The sequence below is a fragment of the Sprattus sprattus genome (assembly GCF_963457725.1).
Source record: "Sprattus sprattus genome assembly, chromosome: 4".
NCBI classification, from domain to species: Eukaryota; Metazoa; Chordata; class Actinopteri; order Clupeiformes; family Clupeidae; genus Sprattus; species Sprattus sprattus.
Window position 1 is genome coordinate 12,456,374 of NC_137923.1, and position 23,177 is coordinate 12,479,550.

The following is a 23,177-nucleotide window of genomic DNA, read 5'->3' on the forward strand; positions in this document are numbered from 1 at the left end:
AGGACTAATACAATTTACACATAGATTTAGAAATGTTCTTTAAAAAAGGGTTTACAGCACATTTTTACTCACTGTAATTTCTACAACAAAACGTGCATGTTTACTGTGCCTTTGCACTGTACTGGTACCATTCATGTATACAAGTTAGGTCTCTCAGTCTGCATCTACTGGTCTTAACAGTACAGTTATGGTCTTCAGAGCATCCTTTCAACTGACCAGAAAATGAAAGCACAATTTAAATCTTAAAAAAGCTTGGTGTTGACATAAGTAGATCTAAACATGACAGAATTTAATCAAGTTTAAAAGGGTCACTTGAGTTATGTAGAATAGTGGAGACTCAAAAATTAGTGTTTTTTTTATGCAGTTATGTAAAAAAAGACAAAAAGAACTTTGGCAAACATTCAAAAAAACTGTAATCCAGTACATTCTTTAAATTTGGGAATTGGGCTATGTTGATTGTATATGTAACAAAAAACTATTTCAGCATTCACAGGCTTCCGGTCTATGACTGTGAAGCCATTATTTAAAGAATATAGTTGTTAACAACAATAACATGGTTGATTATCATGGTTTCTAACGCAAAAGCACAATATATGGAACAGAACATATACAAGTCACATTCCCTCCCCTCAACTTCCTGCTTGTCAAACTCAACCAGGGGATAAAATGTGTTTGTCATTTTAATCACGGAATTCAGTAGACACCAACATCCAGCACTTGGATTAGTTGTGTAACTCAATAAGCAACAACTAACAAAACAAAATATATTGTCTGACTAAATCCTTTTTAAGTGCCTCTGGGATTTAGCATACTAATGGCAAAAACATGAACATGTTTTATAACAGATGCTTCAGTGGAAATTCAGTATACATTTGGAGAGATTCCATCAGGTTTCCATCAAGCAACTTAAAGGGGAAACAAAAAAATGAGAAGTTATCAGATGAACTTTTATTGTTTGACTGCAGTTGAATGTACTACTGCTAGTTGAAAGTCAGCTTCTAAAAAGGCTTACACATGCTAGTTAATTGACAGTTAATTTACACATTGCCTTTATCTATTGTCGTGAACAATTTGGAAATATTTGTTGTCTTTATGTTTAATATTACATTTCTCTTCGGTGCTCCATGTCTGCTGCATTTGCCTGCTCCAATATAGTTTAGAGTTTTTCCTTTTTTTTTTCAAGCAAAACAGCATATAAACAATGCTTTTTAAATGATGTAAGAATTCAAGAATTTCCCACATTTATTCACAGCACACAAGAATTGTAAAAGTATAATTTTTTTCATGAGCTCTCTGAATTGTGAATGGTGCCACTGATAATAGAAAATGGATTTTCATAGGAGAGATCCACAGTGAGAGTATTATTGATGCTGTTTTTTTATTATTATTATTGTATGAATGTCAATAAGTCACTATAACAAAATCATGACACATATCAATAAATATCAGAACTCTTTCTGTTTTGATTAAAAAAAAACTGTTTCCTGTGGTAATTGATGATGGATGTCTGAGTGATTTCCATCAAAGAGGGGTAGACAGACAGACAGAAAGAAAACGAAAAAAACGTGGTTTCCTTTGTGCACAATTTTCACAATCATTTGACCATGTAACCTAATAACGCCAAACTAGCGTACTTTTACTATATAAAATCTAGGTTATGTCCCACTTACCATTCGCACTGTGAGGTCGCCTGATTGCCCGATAAAAACTTATTTCGGCAATGCACTGAATGAAAACAAAGACGGTAAACAAACTTGTCTACGGACGCCTTTTGTAGGCAAGCGGAACCACATTCATTGTATTTTAATGTGCTGGGGGTGATCTTTTGTCGGAACACAACCTGGCGGAGACGAATGTTATTTTTCCATTTACTGCAGCAGTGTTGTTAGCTAGCTAACGTATCAATCCAACTGCTTTGTTGGTGTTATTATGTACATGGTGACGGTTCGTCTAGTAAAAAGAATCTTCAAATGAGTATTCAAGATTAATCATATGATCATTTTTTTAAGATTTGTTGAGCATATGTATGATCTGGAGTTTGAGACGAACGTTGCTGGACAATGGTAAGATCGCTAATGAAGCTATACAGACCAGACAGCTCTAAACATTAGCTGAAACTATTAGCAATAACCGAGTCGGCCAGCCAGCTAACGGGACTATGCTAGCATTGTGAGCAAGCTAGCTAACGTATCTGTTCAACGAATAGCATTAACTTTTATGTTTGTTGTCGAGTCTATGCTGAATAGCGCGTTTTAGACGGAAACGATGACCTTGTTACCCTTCTTAATTAAACACATAGTGTTTAGTATTGGCTAAATGTATGTTGCATTTGCTATTACCTGGCTAGGTAAGTTGGGCCTCTGCCCCTTATAGCATGAAAATAGCACCACTTCTGGCTGTGAGCTCTGTTAGCTAGCAAGGAGATCCCCGGTATATTTGCTAGCTGCAACACAGCTAGCTACCTGTCACAGCTAGTTCTGTCACACTGTATGCCCACTTTGCTCTCCACAGCGAACTGATTAAACACTCGGGTTTGTTTAAAAATAGTTTGTTATAGTATTCAGTTCAAATGTAACATGGCCCGATCTCTACAGAATGTGTTTTACTGTAGTAGGTGTAATGGTTTAGTTGTACTGGGGGCTAGCTATGAGGGATGATCTCTCCTTGCCTGACTCAGCTAACATTGACAGGCTACAGACATTAAGCCTACTTGGGTACCAAGACTACCTATCTGATCCCAATCTCTGGGTAGACTACACCACCACCCGATAGTTAACGAACCATTCTAAAGTGATTGTTGGCTTAACAATTCGTTAACTATCGGGTGGTGGTGTAGTTTACCCGGACACTTAACTAGGTGCCGTGTTGGCGTTAACTACGTAGATAGCTTGGTAGCGTTTGGCTAGAAAGTGAGACGGCTAACCAAATTCGCGTGCAGACCACTTCCTAAAGTACATTCACATATAGGTGTCAAGAAGGCCTCAGTGCTACCTATAACATATTTGCATGGTCTAAATTATTGGTTGACCTCCTTTGCCATAATGGTCATTCTATCCCAGCACAAATGTCTCCAGGTTAACTCCATTTAGGTATGTTGGATATTTATCGAGAGTTCATTACTCTCCTGATACCGGTGTCCGACCACTTAACAATACCAATTTAATGTTAACCCTTTGTGCATATAATGGCAATGCACAGGTTCGATTTCTTTGATAGCAATGTGTATGCGCTTTCACATGGGATTGCATGTGGCAGAGCAGACTATAGCACCACTATCCACGTATTGAATGGAAGGGTCTAATGACCTTTGCCTCTTTCATTCTTACAGGTATATTACCAGTGCGAACAACCATATTGTGACAAAGTAGTTTTCTTTTACACTGACCTCAGTTTGCAAGTGCTTCAAGAGTATTAATTTTGAGATGTCAAGGTGTAGAGTAAGGCTTTCATGTTGTTCTTAGCCGGACTGACAGAAAGAAGTGCACAGTTACACAGAACTAATGCAATCCGTTCTTGTCAGCTACTGCATTAGCTTGTGATTTGCAGGCACTGGCCTACATGACATCATCTTGTTTAAAAGAAGAACTTTTAATTAGGTTATGTTGTTCATGCTTGAGTGACAAAGTAGTGTATTCTCTTTATGCTGATATATGAACCTCAAGTCCAGTGTTAAGTTCTGAAAAACGTTATTTGTCATATGTGTGAGTTGGCGATAAAAGTCTTATAAAAGGTACAGTGTGCAAGATTGTGATTTTAAAAACAAAATTTTCATCCATCCTTTCTTTCTTTCTCTTCCTCCCCACTCATCACTTGTATTCTGTAATTTCACTGACATCCTAGAGGTCCAGTCCGTCACTTTGAACATCCGTTAGTTCCTGATTTGTTAAAGACAGAGGCACACTAAGAAACATAGGAAAGTCAGTGTGTCTATAGCACTGCCCTGGCTCTTCAATAAGCCAGCTTGTTGAAGCCTTAGGAGAAGACTTTTAGCATTTTTTATGCTTTTTAGCATATTTCAAATTAAATAAAAAAACGCCTCCAAGCATTGGAAGGTCATGTAATTGACCACACATAATATGTACACCAGCCTAGCAACAACCCTTTTCTATCCTAGTTGCTTGGCCAACCTGGGTTAAGTTTCATGCCTGAGCTCTGAAATCTGTTGCCATGGTTACACAGAGGGAACCCCAGGACATAATACATTTGAGGGCTTCCGTAGCAGGAGTGATTATCCCGGGAATACCTCAGCAATTAATCTGGAAAAAGCGAGCAACAGTTCTTCCATAATGCTTGGCGCTCTGGTCAACCTCTGGTCAATATTGCAGAGAGTGCTGCAATTATCTTAATTAGCTTAACTATTTTTTTATATTCCATGATGAGAGGGTTTGCTTATTGTGACATTTTTATTTTATTGTATTGCAATATATTGTTTTCCTCAGCAAAATCCTGGGTATTATTCAGGATTTCATAAATAGCATACAGCGGTTGGCTTACTGGCCATTGGTAAATGGAGGCCAGGACTTCAGGTGTTGCTAGGACTTTCTCTAGGGTCTATAATACTTAACCTTTGCTAGACCTCTGCCTGCCTGACCATAGAGTTACTCATAATCTGTGTTCGTGTAACTAACAGTGTTATTTTCATCTAGCTATGGCCTCCTCCCTGATATGTTTTAAAGTGGTCTCCATCTCACCCCATGGTGCTACAGGGTGTAAAGACAAGTAAAAAGCACACAGACTATTTTTCATAGAAGAGCTGAAAAGAAGAATATGACTTAATATATAAATAGTTTCTGTAGGAACTGCTCCATTAACCTCAGGGCATTTGGATTTCCTTCTGTTTGTCTTTCCTTCAGCAAGCCAGTTGTTGAATGTTTCTGTAGTTGTCTCCTTACAGAATGTCTCTGTCTCTGTCTCCGTGTTCGTCTTTACCCAGGTGTCTTGGCGAGTTGTTCTAGCGATCGCTACCTGAGAGGGTCTCAAGAGGTTGCCCGTTTCTCTTTCTAGAGGACCTGGACTCCCTCCCTGCCTGCCTGCCCACCTGTGTGTGTGTGCGCACGCGTGTTTGTGTGCGCACACGTGTGTGTGTGTGCGCACACGGGTGTGTGTGTGTGTGTGCGGGCGTGTGTGTGTGTGCGCGGGCGTGTGTGTGTGTGCGCGCAAGCTTTTGCGGGTCCGGCAAGCGAGTGCTTGTGTTTTCCGTCTGACCACGCGCTCCTTGTCTTCACACCCTATGGAGGAGTGACCCCCTGATGCCCCCAGTGGACTCAGCCAGAGATAACCGCCAAACGTGAGGGAGAGGAGTAATCTGACGAAGAACGAGCAGGCAGAGCTAGAACCAGAGAAAGAGCCATGTCGTCCAACCGTGGCCAGAACCCTCACGGCCTCAAGCAGATCGGGCTGGACCAGATATGGGATGACCTGCGGGCTGGTATCCAGCAGGTGTACACCAGACAGAGCATGGCCAAGTCACGATACATGGAGCTCTACACGTATCCTGCAATGCACTAGTGCAGTTACAGCTGCTGGTTGCCTGTGTGTTTTGCAAAGGAGCTGGAAACTGAAGTATAGATTAATAGTTTTTAATTCATCACTTAGTTTTTTACTTCTGGATTGGAAGAGATACAAATATCGTAATCTATATAGTCTAGTCTATACTATAACTTATAGTCAACTAATGCTACATTTAATTACTTTTATATATTCTTTTTAAGCTGGTTCTAAGCACCTGATTAATTATTTACAATTAACTTACCCTGTTGCTCTGTGTTTCCTGCATGCTTGCATGTGTGTGTCCGGCCTTAACTCTCCTCCACCCACAGACATGTGTATAATTACTGTACCAGCGTGCACCAGTCCAACCAGGCCCGCGGTGCCGGCGCGCCCACCTCCAAGCCCTCCAAGAAGGCCCCCACCCCAGGCGGTGCACAGTTTGTGGGTCTGGAGCTTTACAAGAGGCTCAAAGAGTTCCTCAAGAACTACCTGACAACTCTGCTGAAGGTAGCCAGCCTTTCCCCCACTTTTGATGTGTGATCTTAGAGTAGTCTCATGTCCAGGCCTGTTGTAGTAGTCAAGTTTGCTTCATACTGTTAATAGGAATGAGGCATATGCCACTATGTTGAGTGAATTATTTTTCCAATTCCCCCCCAAAAAAACATGGAAACAATCAGTTTCGATGATGTGTTGTGATAAGCCAACATATCAAGATATTTTAGAAACTGGCACTGTACTCGCAAACATATGCACACACACACACACACAAACACGCTCTCTCTCTCTCTCTCTCTCTTTCTTTCTTTCTTTCTTTCTTTCTTTCTTTCTCTCTTTCTTTCTCTCTCTCTCTCTCTCATTATATGACTTTGTGCTGACTCTCTCCCTGTGGTGTCTTTCAGGATGGAGAGGACCTGATGGATGAGAGTGTGTTGACGTTCTACACCCAGCAGTGGGAGGACTACCGGTTCTCCAGCAAGGTTCTGAACGGTATCTGTGCCTACCTCAACCGCCACTGGGTCCGTCGCGAGTGTGACGAGGGCCGGAAAGGTATCTACGAGATCTACTCGGTAAGGGCCTCTCTGAGCTTACAAGCCTTTCAGACACTGGGATGGATTGTGCTTTTAGATCATCTTCAGTTCTTGTTGACAATCTCTCTTTGCCTCTCTGTGCACAGCTTGCCCTGGTCACATGGAGAGACTGCTTATTCAGGCCTTTAAATAAACAGGTAAGGGCAATTACCCATCAAGACTGACAGATTGATCTGAATCTAGGTATTATATGTTGGTGATAGTGTTTTATGGGAATCAAACTCGTGGTCTAGGTATTGTTAAGCCCATGGTCTACCAATTGTGATACAGCCACAGCATAGAGAAATGTGCTTTGCGATTCATGAAGAAGTGTTATCATGGTAGGTACATTAATGCTTTTCTCCTCTGCAGGTGACTAATGCAGTGCTGAAGCTGATTGAGAAGGAGAGGAATGGCGAGCCCATCAACACCAGGCTCATCAGTGGAGTTGTCCAGTCTTACGGTGGGTCCCTGATCGGCTGAACAGATTGCTTTTTAGTTGTCGTTAGGTAGTTTGTTTTTGCTGCTTGATTCTCTGTGTTGCGATTTGATCAGCCACTGATGCCAGTTCTAGTTGCATGCTGTCACATGCACTGCTCCTGTCAATGTTGGTTTCACACCCTGAACATTTTCTGCAGATGCAGAACAGTTATGTGCTCCTCTGCATAGGCTCAGCACATTTCATACGCAAAGATAAATGTGAAGTATGAAAATGCGTAGTGATTTCAAGACCATGAAAAAAGAGCTAATAAAATAATAAGTATTGTGCCTTTATCTAGGTGATATTTGTGTGTTTACTGTTTGTAGTCTTGTTTTACCTCCCTACATGCATATGAAAACAACCTCTGCTGCAGCTAAGCCATCAGCATACATTTTTTAAATAGAAAGCAGCCAACGTTGCCCCCATCGTGCAGGCTGTTAGTGTTAAATGTCATGTTGTTGGTGTTCCAGTTGAGTTGGGTCTGAACGAGGATGACGCCTTTGCTAAGGGCCCCACTCTGTCCGTCTACAAGGAGTACTTCGAGTCGCAGTTCCTGGCCGACACCGAGCGCTTCTACACCAGGGAAAGCACAGAGTTCCTACAGCAGAATCCAGTTACTGAGTATATGAAAAAGGTAGGCTGGGCCTAAGCACAAGACAAATTACACACCAAGATAGATGAAGCCTTGCTTGTGCACAGCCTACAGTATATTTCTGTTTAAAATGTCAGTGTTGTCATGAAATAGTGTTACTGTACTGTATCAGAATAGTGTTTGTATGCATACATGTTCATTTTTGTGTGTGTGTATGTGTGTGTGTGTCTCCCCAGGCGGAAACTCGTTTGCTGGAGGAGAAGAGGAGGGTGCAGGTCTACCTTCACGAGAGCACGCAGGATGAGCTTGCCAGGAAGTGTGAGCAGGTTCTCATTGAGAAGCACTTGGAGATCTTCCACACAGAGTTCCAGAACCTCCTGGACGCTGATAAGAATGAGGGTACGGAAGCCTTTTTCAGCCATGCTTAACTAGTTAGCTTTTTCAGAAATGAAAGCAAGGCAATTCGCAGTTTGCCAATTCCCAATTTGCAACAGCAGATTGGCTTGCTGCTGCTACTACTGCTTTGTCAATAGAATTTCTTAATAGACAGGCTCTGGTTTGCATGCTCTGCCACATCCCAGAATGCTAAGTACACCAGGCTACAGGAGCCGTTAAGCAGCAGTTATTGTGTTCACACCTGCCCAAACGAATCACACCAAGGGCGAAAATGAAACCAAGTCCAAATTAACGGAACTAAAAAGCACTGGTCTGAAAACACCCTAAGTCTGTTTGGATAAAAGTATCGTGAATGTAAATAAATAGACTGCAGAGGATAATCTCATTCTTCCCTTTCCTCTGTTCTTATCTGCTGATGTATGTCATTTATTGTTTGCTCCCCCCCCCATCACAGATCTGGGCAGGATGTACAACCTGGTGTCCCGCATCACGGATGGTTTGGGAGAACTTAAGAAGCTGCTGGAGACGCACATCTTCAACCAGGGCCTGGCTGCCATTGAGAAGTGTGGAGAAGCTGCTCTTAACGTAAGTCATGCTCTACTCTACCCTACCCAGCCCAGCCCAAGCTAAAGATAGACACTGGCTCATGTCCAAGCCCTGTAAAAAGACCAATATGGTCAGCTCGGGTAAAGGGGGAGAGATTTGAACCATGTGGTGCGTTTGACCTCAATTTCCCAGCCTATTTTGGCTAGTTATACTTGATGCCTCTTTTGACCTTAGAAAAATACTAGACCACAAATAACATCACCCACAACAATAACAGGTGTTTTAAGTATTTGAATATCTATGATACTTCTTTCTCACACCTTTTTTTCTATTCAAGGATCCCAAAATGTATGTACAGACCATCTTGGATGTTCATAAGAAATACAACGCTTTAGTGATGTCTGCCTTCAACAACGATGCTGGATTCGTGGCTGCACTGGATAAGGTGTGTATCTCGTCCACTGGCACATAATGATCTGTAAGCTCCATGACTAATGGGCATGGCTTGACATGTAAACACCTGGAATGCTGCTGAGACAGACTCTGAAACAGACTTGGCATGGGTCTGGCTGATTCACAGCAGATATTTGCCAGGATCAGACTGCTGGCTGGGTTAGCCTTTGTTGCTATTTTGCTGCTGATGTTTTTGTTGATGACGTTTGTTGAGGTACCATGAACCATAGACTTTGGCACCATATTGTACCTCATTAGTATTCGTATGGCGACTTTATTTATCTCTCTCTCTCTCTCTGTCTGTCTGTCTGTCTTTCTGTGGTTGTTTGTGGCTGCAGGCCTGTGGACGCTTCATCAACAACAACGCCGTGACTAAGATGGTGCAGTCATCCAGCAAGTCACCAGAGCTGCTGGCCAGATACTGTGACTCTCTTCTCAAGAAGAGGTGACCGTTTCTCTGTGTGCATTTCCACCCAGTGATTAGATAGTGTGTCCTCCTAGAAAGGTTAGAGTGTGTGTTTTCCAACTGATCCAAATGTTTTCCAACCATGTGCTCTCTCAGGTGTGTGTGTGTGTTTTGACGGCAGCAGCAGGGGTGTGAATCTGTGTGGGTGGCTCAGTTAGTTTGATCTCTTTTTCGTCCTTACCTCTCACAGCTCCAAGAACCCCGAGGAGGCCGAGCTGGAAGACACCCTCAACCAAGTGGTCAGTTCAGACACACACACACACACACACAAGCAAGCACACAAATAGCACTACACTACACACATATATTCAGAAGGTGGTGTTCAAGTAAAATGATTGACACGTTTCTGTATTTATATGCTTGTCTCCTAGATGGTGGTGTTCAAATACATTGAAGACAAAGATGTGTTCCAAAAGTTTTACGCTAAGATGCTGGCTAAGCGGCTGGTCCACCAGAACAGTGCCAGTGATGATGCTGAAGCCAGTATGATCTCCAAACTCAAGGTAGGGGGCGCTCTCACGCAGGTTTGCATTTGTTTCAGTCACTAGCTTAATTGAGAGAATCAAGTTAGAAGAGAGGAGAATGGAAATTCCTATTCCAGGCAGCGTTTTTCTTCAAGACCAGCCTGAGCGAGAAAAGAAAATTTAGCCATTGGGGTGTTGGTGAGCCATTTTGTTTGATCTGTTATATTTCGAGAGGTGTTCAGTGCATTTTGTGCGCTACAAAGAGCATTGAGTGTGTGCATGACCGTAAGCTATTGTCAGCACTCAATGAAAGGATAAAGTAGTGAACACAGGATACACGATGCTTATGTCTGCTCCCCTCGTTCCTTTTACTATGGCTGAAGCATTCTCTTCTTCTTCACCATTCCTTTCCCCTGCAGCAAGCGTGTGGCTTTGAGTACACCTCCAAGCTGCAGCGCATGTTCCAGGACATCGGCGTCAGCAAAGACTTGAACGAGCAGTTTAAGAAGCACCTAAGCAATTCTGAGCCCCTGGACTGTGAGTTTACTACAGCATCAGCACTAGCCCTTGTTTTTTTTATTTGTTTTATCCCTACCTAAAAACAGAATATATTAGAGCTGGGTCAGCAAGGGTCTAATCAGTACCCATGGTTTTTCTTTCCCCCCCCCCCTCCTTAAAAATTGAGTATACAAAAGCATGAGCAGGAGCCCATGGTTTTTCTGAATGAGAAAACACAGAGGGAGACATTTGTCTATTGTGCTGTGTAAACAACATCCGAACCCAAATGTTCTTCACCCAGAAAGCTTAGAATATACTCTAAGTCAGTAACTATTTAATCAGTTGCTATTCTGTATCCACCTAGACACTGAAATGAAGCCAGTGTCACCTGTATTAATTACAGATTATTTGGATTAATTGCACTTTATGGTGTTATTTACTGGTACTGTGGCCCATAATTGTGTATTGTGCTCTATAAATACTTTTAGCCTTGCTTGTTGATAAGAGCAAGAGCCCAACAGTTCTCTTTAAGGAATGCAATCAGTGAGTAAAAAGCAGCAAAAAGGTAAATGTGCTGTTGCGACACAGACGAGGCAGATGTGTCCGTTTCAAAACACTCTCCAGGAAATTGGTCTTCCAAAGAAATATCTTCTGCTATTTATGGAATGATGTGCCTTTGAAGGTCTATTTAAGAAGCAGATTTTTTTTGTCATCATCTTTTTACGTATTTTCAAAGGAGTATTGCATCTATCTTTTAACCTAGAGGTTGAGAAAACGCAGCAACACCCATACCAACATATTCTCAAACGGATTTATTTTGTGAAAAATGCCATGTAGTGACCGTCATTTTTTAGGAGTGAAACTCGTGAAATTCTTACTGCGCTCTGCACTGCCTACTTTGAGAAGAGGGCAGCTGGTTGGTTTTGTAATGGAAGATATGGTGGCGTAGAGAAAGCTGGCCATTGTGTGCAGTCCCCTAACCACTAGCACAAGGAATTTAACATCTTACCCTGAATATGACTAGTGGGATGTAACCGCATCTCTGACTGTTCTATGTTTTACTCTCTCCAGTGGACTTCAGTATCCAGGTGCTGAGTTCAGGTTCCTGGCCCTTCCAGCAGTCCTGCACATTTGCCTTGCCCTCTGAGGTCAGCTAACACAGCCCCACCATCTGAAATGCTTTTCTCCATAGATTTGTGTGCCAAATTGAAAACCTATTATGTTAACCCTTGAGTGTTTTGCTAAAAATGAACAGAAGGCATATGTGAATACATTTACATTTATTTGTTTATCTATTTATTTGCCTGACAGATTTGTGCTTTGACAACCAATAGAAGTGAGAGGTTAATTTAATAGTCTGTTTCCTGTTATACAGTTTTCTCATTGCTCTACCTTTTTGAGCAACCTGACCAGACATTGATATTTTGCTTCCGTGCAATGGACAGTTAGCTTATACTCATGAGCCCACGCTAGCCATCCACTTGTTATATAAGCGTATGGCTTAACGATCTGGGAACTCTAGAGAGGTTTTTACAACTTGGTCTCTGATTTAAGTGGCTGATCTTACTGATGTGACTCTTAGAGAGAGCAGTGCTCATCTAAAACATGTCAAATTGAAGAAATGGCCTTGCATCACTTTGGCGTGATGATCACTGGATGTGTTTTCATTTTGGGCATCCGCGTGTCTGTGCCCTGCAGCTGGAGAGAAGCTACCAAAGGTTCACGGCTTTCTATGCCAGCAGACACAGCGGGCGCAAGCTCACCTGGCTCTACCATCTGTCCAAAGGAGAACTGGTCACCAACTGCTTCAAGAACAGATACACCCTGCAGGTAAGCAAACCGTTTCCCCATCATCCTTCCCCTCGTGCCATACTGCCACAATGCCATAGGCCACCTTACAAGCCTTAATGTTGTCTGGCAATCTCCAAACTTTCACAGCTGACTTGGCGTGAGAATCGTTGCGATTCAAAACAGGTGTATTTTTCTTTTTTTGCCGTGAAATGCATTGAAGTCAATTACATTTTTTGCTAGCGTGAGACTGTACATAAAAAGCGTGTCTCACGTCACAGGCATGAGAGTTGGCAACCCTGCTAGGAAACCACTTTGTAGAAGTGCTTTGACATGTAGTGTCCGGTTGAAGGCAGAGATACTGGTTGAAAGCATTTGTTTCATGGGACAGGCACTTAATGACTTAACTTGTATGACTTAATAATGCAACTCTTATACCTCTGTGTGGTCTCCCTCTCTCCCCCACAGGCCTCCACCTTTCAGATGGCCATTCTGCTGCAGTACAACACAGAGGATGTTTACACAGTCCAGCAACTGACAGACAGCACACAGATCAAAATTGTAAGTTGAAACTAGCAAGCAGCGGTGTTGTTTTTGGTCTTTGCAAGGCACGTCGAATTGGCTGTTAGCTGGTCAGCTTGCTTGTTTTTGACAAACTGTTTTTTGGACCTGCCATCCAAAGAGGTCCTTTGGCTGTTAACTTGGTAGCTGGCTAGTTTTAGACCTAAGCTACGTAATGCCTCTGTGTTCTTATACGTACCCAATAACTCATTCCAGGACATCTCATGATATTAGTATGAATCTAAGTGACAAGTGTAAGAAAAATATTCATATGCTGTATGCAACTCAGCAGCTTGCTAGTCATTGCCTCGGTTTTTGTGTGATGAGAAGACTTGGTTATGCTTCACATTCATTTTGATTAAACAGATTTCTTTTTTGTATCACTCCTCTATCAGGACATACTGGTGCAGGTTTTGCAAATCCTATTAAAATCCAAATTGCTGGTAGGTGTTTGTAATATTAATTGTGTATTTAATGTTTAATGAAAAAGAGAAAATCACAATCGGACATCTCTTCTAAGCCCCCATGTAACGTCCTTGCTATTCTCAGGTCCTTGAAGATGAGAATGCCAACGTGGATGAAGCAGATTTCAAACCAGACACCTTAATAAAACTGTTTCTGGGATACAAGAAGTAAGTCACAATGCAGGATGCTTTTCATTTCAATTCTGCCAACCTTGAATAACATTTTCCCTGTTGAGGTGCAAGCAACCTCTACTGGTAACAAAGTTGTGATGGCTAAACCCAGACTGGATATTTTGTTTGCTGTCCTAACAGTAAGAAGCTCCGAGTTAACATCAACGTGCCAATGAAGACAGAGCAGAAACAGGAACAGGAAACAACCCACAAGAACATCGAGGAGGACAGGAAACTACTGATACAAGTACACCACCCCTCACTAATATCACACCTTCACATTCTCATGCCAATCTGCAGTATGGCAAGCCTATTCTTAGTAGTTGCTCAAAATGTATCAGCGACGTGGTTATTCATGGGAGCTGCCATGCGATACAGTTATGGCCACAACTAAGATGGCCGCTTAAGACGAAGAAAGGCATGCATAAGACGTAGATCTGGCGTGGATTCAGCTCTAGCTCAAACTGCCATAGGCCAATCTGACTCGTGTCATACTACTGTGATGACCTACATTAAATCTAATAATTTATATAATCTAATCGGTGTTACCCAGACTGCACTAAACTGTTACCACCCTGTTGGTTTCTTCAGGCCATTTTGTAACGACCCTGTCTGTCTTTCTCCCTCCTCAGGCTGCCATTGTGAGAATCATGAAGATGCGGAAAGTCCTGAAGCACCAGCAGCTCCTGGCGGAGGTCCTGAACCAGCTCTCCTCCAGGTTTAAACCCAGAGTCCCAGTCATCAAGGTGATTATAGTTTAGTTACTTTTCTATGAGGGGAAATGTTGAATGCACAGGGTTGGGGTTGTACAGGTAGACAATATGAAAGCAAATCTCAGAGTCTGGTAACTTTACTGGCAGTTAGGGATAAGTCTTGCAAGATGTGTCAACTATTATTACTTATTGGCCACCCTGCAGCACTCTGACTGATGTTACATGTTGCTTCACTAAAAATTGTGCTTCGTTTGTCTCCATGTTTCCTCAGAAATGCATTGATATTCTCATAGAGAAGGAGTACCTGGAAAGAGTGGACGGCGAGAAGGATACCTACAGCTACTTGGCCTAAACATTGTTATTTTTATTTTCCTCTCCTCTCCTTTGCTCTCTCTTTTTTTTTTTTTTTTTTTTTAAGAAGTTGTCTCTTGCGTAATAAACATCATTCCTTTTGACATCCGGCCTATGTTGTTGGGAATGTGATTACAGAAGGAGAAGGAAAGAAAAAGAATATGAACTGGAAGAGGATAAGACGTGTACATCATACAGGCAGTTGGCCAGCCACCAAGTTGGACTTCAAAGCTCCAAGACTGAAGCGGAGCAGTCAGCCAACGGGAGATCACACAGGATGGACTGCTCCATTTTGATTTGTAAATACTGGACAGAGACCTTTAACCCCTGACCTTGCAAAATAAAAATACAGAAGAAAAATAAAACAATCAAACCCCTTTCACATTGAGGGTTGCATGCTACCGCCTATCTACATTTAAGCAAGAAGAAAACTTTAAAAAAGAAAGATAATAGATGAGGGTATTAAATGTCATTGTTGCTGATCTGGGCAGCGATGGTTTACAGGAGTTAAGAGGAGAATAATGAAAAAGAAAATATATATGGGTGCAATTTTAGCCGCACTTCTGGAGCGATAGCGTATCTGGTAAGTTCCTTAGAAGTGTATTCTGCATTATCTGCTATCGGAAGATCATTTGTATAGTGTGTTTCACTTTTTTAAATGTGTGGTAAATAAAAAAATTAAAGGTTTCTCTATGCCCTCTGTGAGTGTGGGTTCATTAAGAAGGACATATTTTGGTGGATGGATAATGATCTTATTAGGAATATACTAGATGTTGAGGACAGCATTTTAAATTATTTCATAAGGGTTCAAAACTAAGGAAATAAGACAAAAGTTTACTTTAATTCGATTCTTCTATTATCAGTGTGTCAAACTGGATTCTTACATACAGCCTGTTAGCAAATAACAAAAAAGTACAGATATGCATATTTATGAATATAAAAGAACAAAAAACGATATATCCCCCAGTATGTCTCACTATATCCCACAATCATGTGTGGCAACAGAGCAACCTCTCTACACTTCCATCTCAAGGGGCACGAACTAAATCAGATGTATGAAATTGTGCGCAGGATTCCACGCACCCTTTCTTTGTACAACCCAATCAACGACAACAATTAACTCGTTGATGGATTTAGAAGGCTTTGACAAAATCAAATTCTACCTCTGACAATGCCTTAATGTGTGTGCAGTCAATCACTCACCTTAAATTGGGGGAAACGGCTCTTGATGCAACTTGCGCTTACATGTTAGCCTGTCAGCTGCAAAAGTTATCAGAATCTGTATTGCATAGCATTTGCGTATGCTTATATGTCCATGTATTTAACTGCATACACCTTGATGTGTTTTTATTTCCAATAAGGCACATGCGTCAATACTGTGCAAATGATATCGAAGGCATGCACTCGTAAACTTGCAATGTTAGTAGTTACACAGCGTAGCCTCAGAGTGTCGCCAAGTTACAAAATATGCGTATGCTAGAGATGAAAAAGGCGTGGAGGAACGCACATTATCACGTTCATTTCAATTTTGATACTTCCGACCGTGGGCGTGAAGGATGGCGTAGCCTACGCAACGTTTGTACACGAGGCCCCAGGTGCTTTTGACTATTAAACGCGAGACTATTTAGCCTACGTCTGACGTCACAGCCCACCTGTTGCAGGTGCCGATGAATTGCAATCTCTCTGGTCCTCAAGTCGGTCTCCACTGTGGGTAAACTTGGCGTTGCTAATCAACCGTTTGACCTACTCAAATGGAACCTACAGTTGATACTACTGCCGCTGGTTTACAAGTGAAAGATGATCTTTCTGACAAATGTCAGAAATTATTTCTCGAATTCTTGGAGGAGTAAGTTCGGTTTGTCAAACCTGAATTAGATGTGATGAATTTCTGTCAATTAGGTTGAGTAGTCAACCCGGTAGTGCTCTAAACTCAAATTCTCAGGTTTCAGGATAAAACTGGTGAGCTTTTATACCTACCTGACGCCCAAGAACTGATTCGACCGGAGAGGAATACTCTTACGGTCAACTTTACCAACATCGAACACTATAACCAGCAATTAGGAACCACCATACAAGAGGAGTACTACAGGTACATCTTAGAAACGTATTACTTATAAACGTAAAACCTAGTTAATGTGTTATATTGGAAGCACCCTGCTTTTGCAATGCTGAAAGGCATTTCAGAGATTACAGTCAAATCTTTCTTTTCTTTTCTTTCAGGGTCTACCCATTTCTCTGTAGGGCTGTGCGCCATTTTGCCCGTGACCATGGGACTATACCACCCTCTAAAGAATTTTATGTGTCCTTCTCAGATTTCCCAACCAGACTTAAGTGAGTATTTTATTGCCATACACCTTAATAATCAATGACGGGTGTTTTTTTTAGTATTGATGTAGTAGTTTCTCTGTTAAAGTACCTGTTGCTAAGCTGCCTTTTTTTTAATGGGACCAATTAACTCTAAGATGGTGATATCACCTGTCCACAAAGTCAACCTGTCCAGTTGTGTCACTGACTGTCCTTCAGGATCAGAGAGCTCACATCTGCCCGGATTGGCACCTTGACGCGCATCAGTGGGCAGGTGGTGCGTACCCACCCTGTGCACCCAGAGCTGGTGAGTGGCACCTTCCTGTGTTTGGACTGCCAGACTGTCATCAAGGACGTGGAGCAGCAGTTTAAGTACACCCAGCCCTCCATCTGCAAGAATCCAGTCTGTGCCAACCGCAAGAGGTTCATGTTGGACACTAACAAGTCACGATTTGTTGACTTCCAAAAGGTATATTTCTGGCAGAACAAATGGGAATCTAATCCATGCAGCCTTGGTGCAGATCAGCCGTGGTTTAATGTTAGTCGTTATACAGTCTAAAACACTATTAATCTAAACTAGAAGGGCTTGGATCCATCACTTGATCTAGATCTGTTTGGAAATGTAAAGTTAGTAGGGCAGCTGTAAACTAAATGGTATGACTCTACTGAAACACATTAATTCTGTTGTTAATATTGACATTCATTTTTACACACATCTGCATTTTATGGGTTAAAAACGGCCCAGCACTCCATCTACTGCTTAAATACATCCTGCACCTTACAAGGCTGATCAGACAGTCAACCATTTGGTATATCTCTGTGTCGTGATATTAATAAACTTTTCAGTTTAGTAAACTCTCAGCCCCTTTGCCCACTTGGCATTCTTCAAAATGATTCAGTGTGCTTTTTGTGTAATCCTGCTGATAGATAAACACACAAACACAGACAACGGAACCAAACTGAAAACATAACATCCTTGGCAGAAGTAATAATGTTACTTTAAAATAAGCCACACAATTGTAACTTCACACTTGACTTGACACTTCTTGCACACTTTGTAGTAACCCAAACCTAAACACTTTCTTCTCACTCTTAAAATAACACTAAAGGGGTCACTGAGGGTTCACCCTGTATCATCCCTCAAAGATTGTTTTCACTCTTGTCAACTTTCACCTTTCCTGACAGGTGCGTATCCAGGAGACGCAGGCGGAGTTGCCGCGTGGTTGCATCCCCCGTAGTGTGGAGATTGTGCTGAGAGCCGAGGCGGTGGAGACGGCACAGGCTGGTGACCGCTGTGACTTCACTGGCACCCTCATCGTTGTGCCGGATGTCTCTGCACTGGCCATGTCAGGTGAGGTGGTGTGTGGGTGGGGGTGTGTGGGTCTGCTTTCAAACTCGGATCAATACTCGCACATCACTCGGTTTTTATATACTGCAACAAACTAAGCCCTTTACACACACAGCAGCTGGACGAGTCCCATCCTTTGCCCTCTGTGTTGTCCATGTCTCCAGGCACCAGGGCAGAGACCGAGACCAGAGTGACTGGGAGAGAGGGCTATGATGCGGACGGGATCCAAGGGCTGAAGGCCCTGGGCATGAGGGAGCTGTCATACAGACTGGCCTTCTTAGCCTGCTATGTTTCCCCCACTAACCCCAGGGTGAGGTGAACGCGTACACACACTCACACAGAAACTGAAACACTGTGGAAATATGGCTGCTTTCTTGTTTGGTTAAATGGCGTAAAACTTTTTTATTATTTCTTAGGTTTAATCATTGTGAATGATTCATGCAAAGAGGAACTTTTCATGAAAAGATCACGTTCGGTTTTCTGTGCTCTGTGTTTGCATTTATTTTTATGTATGGAACTGGAAATATGACCATTTGTTTTCGTGTCATTTTTCACTTGAGTATTTATGGAATGGGGGTACATTTTCTTACAAGGACCCCATTTTTTGTTTTATACATAAGTTTCTCGGTTTTCTGTCTAGTTTGGTGGTAAAGATCTTCGTCTGGAAGACCAGACAGCAGAGAGTGTGAAGAACCAAATGACCATTCAGGAGTGGGAGAAGGTGTTTGAGATGAGCCAGGACAAAAACCTCTACCACAACCTCTGCACCAGCCTCTTCCCAACCATTCATGGTACTGACTGGCCCTGTGTAACATCTTTCCTAGGTCTCTAGGAATTGATACGCCATCTTTCAGAAGTGTTGGCACTTCTTTGTGCGTTATTGTGAATAATTAAACAATGTACGACAACTTTTCTCTCTACTCTAACCAGGAAATGATGAGATCAAGAGAGGGATACTGCTTATGCTTTTCGGTGGTGTTGGCAAGACAACAATGGAGGGGACTTCTCTGAGAGGAGATGTTAACGTGTGCATTGTTGGAGACCCCAGTACATCCAAGAGCCAGTTTCTGAAGTAAAATACAGTCCCATTCAAAAGAAACAAGCTGTAGTGTCACCTGAGTTTTCAGAAATGAATGGACCCCTTTTTCCTTTCAGAGAATATTGATGGCAGTAGAGAAATGGCCATAGAATGAAATTTGTCCTCAATTGAGCAAAATATTTGTTTATTTTTTTTATTTTTTTTCATATATATATTGTTCCTGTGCAGACATGTTGAAGACTTTGCCCCCCGAGCTATCTACACCAGTGGTAAGGCGAGCAGTGCTGCTGGTCTTACTGCTGCTGTGGTGAGGGATGAGGAGTCGAACGAGTTTGTCATCGAGGCAGGAGCGCTCATGCTGGCAGATAATGTACACATATGCTTTAAATCAACTTTGGTTCATGTCCATATTAATAGCTGCATTGATCTTATTGAAGTGATGCATGGGCATATTGGATTTGGCATAATCTATTCATCAAGTTTATCTGTGTATTCTCACTTGGTGGTGATCCATCACAATCTTTGCGCAGAAATGTAATTAGATAAATAAAGAATAACATCACATTGACTTCTACAGCGAGTGTAATCACACCGATTGGACTGGTTTCTGTAGGGAGTCTGCTGTATTGATGAGTTTGATAAGATGGACCTTAAGGACCAGGTGGCCATCCACGAAGCCATGGAGCAGCAGACCATTTCAATCACCAAGGCTGGAGTCAAGGTGCCGTGCTACTTATTCACAGTTATACATATGTAGTGAAAATAACATGCGTATCTAGAAATGTATATGGTTTTTATGCAGATGTAAATAGCAATAGCTTAAAACGTTCAAACTCTAGCTGTGAAGATTTTGTTTAAAGATTCACTGACCCTAAGAAATACTGGTATATTTCAACAACATTGATGTTTTAATGCGCATTTTAACTGTGGGTTGTAGGCCACCCTGAATGCCCGCACTTCCATCTTGGCTGCAGCGAATCCCATTGATGGCCGGTACAACCGCTCCAAATCCCTAAAGCAGAATGTCAACATGTCCGACCCCATCATGTCCAGATTTGACCTGTTCTTCATCCTGGTTGATGAGTGCAATGAGGTTGGAGGGGAAAAACATTTACTATTGTGTACTATTATCTATAATAAGAAGGGGATCATCCATACCCGTGAGCTTATTCAGTCTTAAAAACTTTAGGTTACAGACTACGCTATTGCTAGGCGCATTGTGGACCTACATGCTAGAAATATGGAGTCAGTGCAGAGGGTCTACAGTACAGATGATATCCAGAGATATATTCTCTTTGCTCGTCAGTTTCAGCCCAAGGTAAGGATGTCACAATTTAACACCTTTTTGTTCTATAGCCATTTACTTCTGTGAAGTCTGTCACTGCCTGCAACTGATGGACTATATGATTCACTGCACATGGCCCACACTCCACTAATGTGGTGATTTTTTTTATTTTATTTTTTTTGTGTGTGTTCAGATCACGTCAGAGGCCCAGGAGTTTGTAGTGGACCAGTACAAGCGTCTGCGCCAGAGGGACAGCAGCGGCGGCACGGCCAAGTCAGCATGGCGCATCACCGTCAGGCAGCTGGAAAGCATGCTCAGACTGTCCGAGGCCATGGCCAGACTCTACTGCTCCGACGAGGTCAGGTCCCTCTAGTCTATAACCTTTCACTTAATTGAATCACCATTCACATAACACTGTATCTGGCTTCAAAAAAATCTTTTCTCGAAGTTGACTAGAATATAGACTGTATTGCTTTGTATTCAAGATGTTTTTTTATGGTATTTTCATCTGTACTGCAGCCATAAGGTTGTGTAAATGGCAAAGTTCACTTGTTTAAATCTGTGGCTTGACTTCCAAACTTGAAGGTCTATCCCAAACATGTGAAAGAGGCCTTCAGGCTACTTAACAAGTCCATCATTCGTGTCGACTCTCCTGACATCAGTTTTGATCAAGAGCAAGACAATGAAGACCTTAATGGTAAAGTTCTTGTTCTCTTTTTAATGGCCTTTTTTTGCCACTGGTAATTAACATGATATTGATAAAAGGTGGCATGGATGCCACATTAAAGCTTTGGACATTTTTGTGACCCAATATTGGATATTAAAGGTTCAGTGTGTCATTTTTCCATGTCATGCTTTGACATGAGGCCAAGTTTGCCTATGTTTTTGATATGGTAAAAAGCTGACTCGCAGTCAATTAAGGTTTTTAACAATGCCCTTTATTTTAAGACTTTTTGTTTCAAGATGAGTAGCAATCCATAATCCCTCCATTTTCTCTAAATTAGATAATTTCATTTTTTTTCCTTATATAACTTTGAAAGAAATGTGGTCAATGTTGTCAATCCATAGACGGAGATTCTAGGAGACTATAGTCATAAGGTAAATGGGCTCAGTAAATGTTGGTGTCATCAGATGAGGTGATCTATGATTAGAAATCGTATTGTCTTTAATGATTTGACGTGAAAGCATATAACGATTTAATAATAAAGACCCCAAGATAGCTGGTTGCAATTCAGAAATCTCACCACTAAATACCACGAAAAACTATTCACTGCATTTAACTGAGCCTATAATGTTATTAGGAGATCCATTTTTTTTTTTTTAATTAAATCTTAATGTAATTTGTAAGAAAAGAGGTGCCTTTGATTAACGGACCCCCAGATAAGAATGACCTGATGAATGAGGAGCAGCAGAAGAGCACTAACGGAACCAACGGAACCAACGGGACCAACGGCCACGCCATGGAAATGGAGCAGCATGATCTGGAGAAGCCCGCCGCCACTGCCGCCAAGCCCGCTATCCGCATGTCCTTCGCTGAGTACCGGAGAGTGTCCAACCTACTGGTGCTCCACATGCAGAAGATGGAACAGCGTAAGACCCATACACCTACAAGGATTAGTTCTATGACTCCCATTTAAGAGCACTGACCTGCTTTTGTTACTACCGAATGCTACAGTACTTGGATGTTGAAGCATCTTTTTGAATGTGGTCAACATCTCTTTTGAAAAAACACTTGTGTCTAAAACTTGGGTGGGTCAACAACAGAGTAGAGAGCTGAGAAAATATTTGCCACGCCTTTCTCTCGTTGACATGTGCATTAGTGATCTTAATCACCTCTGTAAGACTGGAGAGCCATGTAGGGAAGAGTTGGAGAAGTCAGACATGGGTCACAAGGGTAAACTCCATGGGTTGGGTTATCATGCCTGAGGCGCATGTGTGTGTGTGCTAGTAATATTTTATAACGTGTGTTTGTCTCTTTGTGTTAGTGGATGAGGAGTCTTCTCTTAAGAAAAGTGAGCTGATCAACTGGTATCTGAAAGAGATGGAGAGTGAGATTGACTCTGAGTCTGAGCTCATTGCCAAGAAAAGCCTGATTGAGAGGGTGATCCACAGACTCGTTCATTATGTGAGTGACAGTCCTGTTTTCTTTGACTGTTTCCATTTGAAGTGTGGTGAAACCTAGAGCCATAAATGTATTTGATTTATTCACTCTTTTTTTTTTCCTTCTGTTTCTTCAATCTAATTACTGCCATCATTCATTATTAATTATCTGAGGTCTGGTATATACATGATCCTTTGTTTTCTCTCTGCCATGCACAGGACCATGTAATCATAGAACTGACAAAAACTGGACTGAAGAAAGTTGGGAAAGAAGGGGAAGAACCTGTAATGGAAGAAGACCCTTATCTTGTGGTGAATCCAAATTACATTTTGGAGGACTGATTTTGGAGGACAATGTGCATAACAATGCAGGCTCATGTGCATGGCTTATGTTTCATCAGCTTTTGATAGAGATGCACTGTCTGTGTAAATGTATATACAGAGTCTTGTCAACAAGATAATAAACATGATTTTGCACGTGCATGTTTTGATGGTTTATGTACACAAGATGGCGCCGTTTATACGCGCACTGAAGGGTTCCTGAGTCACTGGGAGAAGTTTGGCAATGAATTTGATGACCGAGTAATAGGTTTGCATGGT

The 23,177-nt window shown here is 41.9% G+C and overlaps 2 protein-coding genes across 2 annotated transcripts; both read left to right on the forward strand.

The window, feature by feature from the left end:
* The first annotated feature begins 1,867 nt into the window (after positions 1-1,867).
* Positions 1,868-15,201, forward strand: cul1a (cullin 1a). The gene is made up of 22 exons (XM_080837137.1): positions 1,868-2,063; positions 4,934-5,489; positions 5,820-5,997; positions 6,390-6,557; positions 6,665-6,715; positions 6,930-7,020; positions 7,509-7,672; positions 7,867-8,029; positions 8,481-8,611; positions 8,910-9,017; positions 9,364-9,470; positions 9,682-9,730; positions 9,863-9,994; positions 10,375-10,492; positions 11,525-11,601; positions 12,152-12,283; positions 12,710-12,802; positions 13,198-13,245; positions 13,352-13,434; positions 13,579-13,684; positions 14,070-14,183; positions 14,422-15,201. The coding sequence occupies exons 2-22, from the start codon at positions 5,350-5,352 to the stop codon at positions 14,500-14,502; spliced, it is 2,334 nt and encodes a 777-aa protein (XP_080693263.1). The 5' UTR covers positions 1,868-2,063; positions 4,934-5,349; the 3' UTR covers positions 14,503-15,201.
* A 1,051-nt stretch (positions 15,202-16,252) lies between these two features.
* mcm6l (MCM6 minichromosome maintenance deficient 6, like) lies at positions 16,253-22,919 on the forward strand (the record flags this gene model as incomplete). The annotated part of the gene is made up of 17 exons (XM_080836525.1): positions 16,253-16,347; positions 16,444-16,590; positions 16,722-16,832; positions 17,025-17,274; positions 17,991-18,156; positions 18,318-18,463; positions 18,794-18,944; positions 19,084-19,225; positions 19,421-19,562; positions 19,806-19,913; positions 20,130-20,285; positions 20,382-20,510; positions 20,671-20,835; positions 21,063-21,174; positions 21,858-22,067; positions 22,463-22,602; positions 22,797-22,919. The coding sequence occupies 17 exons, from the start codon at positions 16,253-16,255 to the stop codon at positions 22,917-22,919; spliced, it is 2,493 nt and encodes an 830-aa protein (XP_080692651.1).
* Between the last annotated feature and the right edge of the window lie 258 nt (positions 22,920-23,177).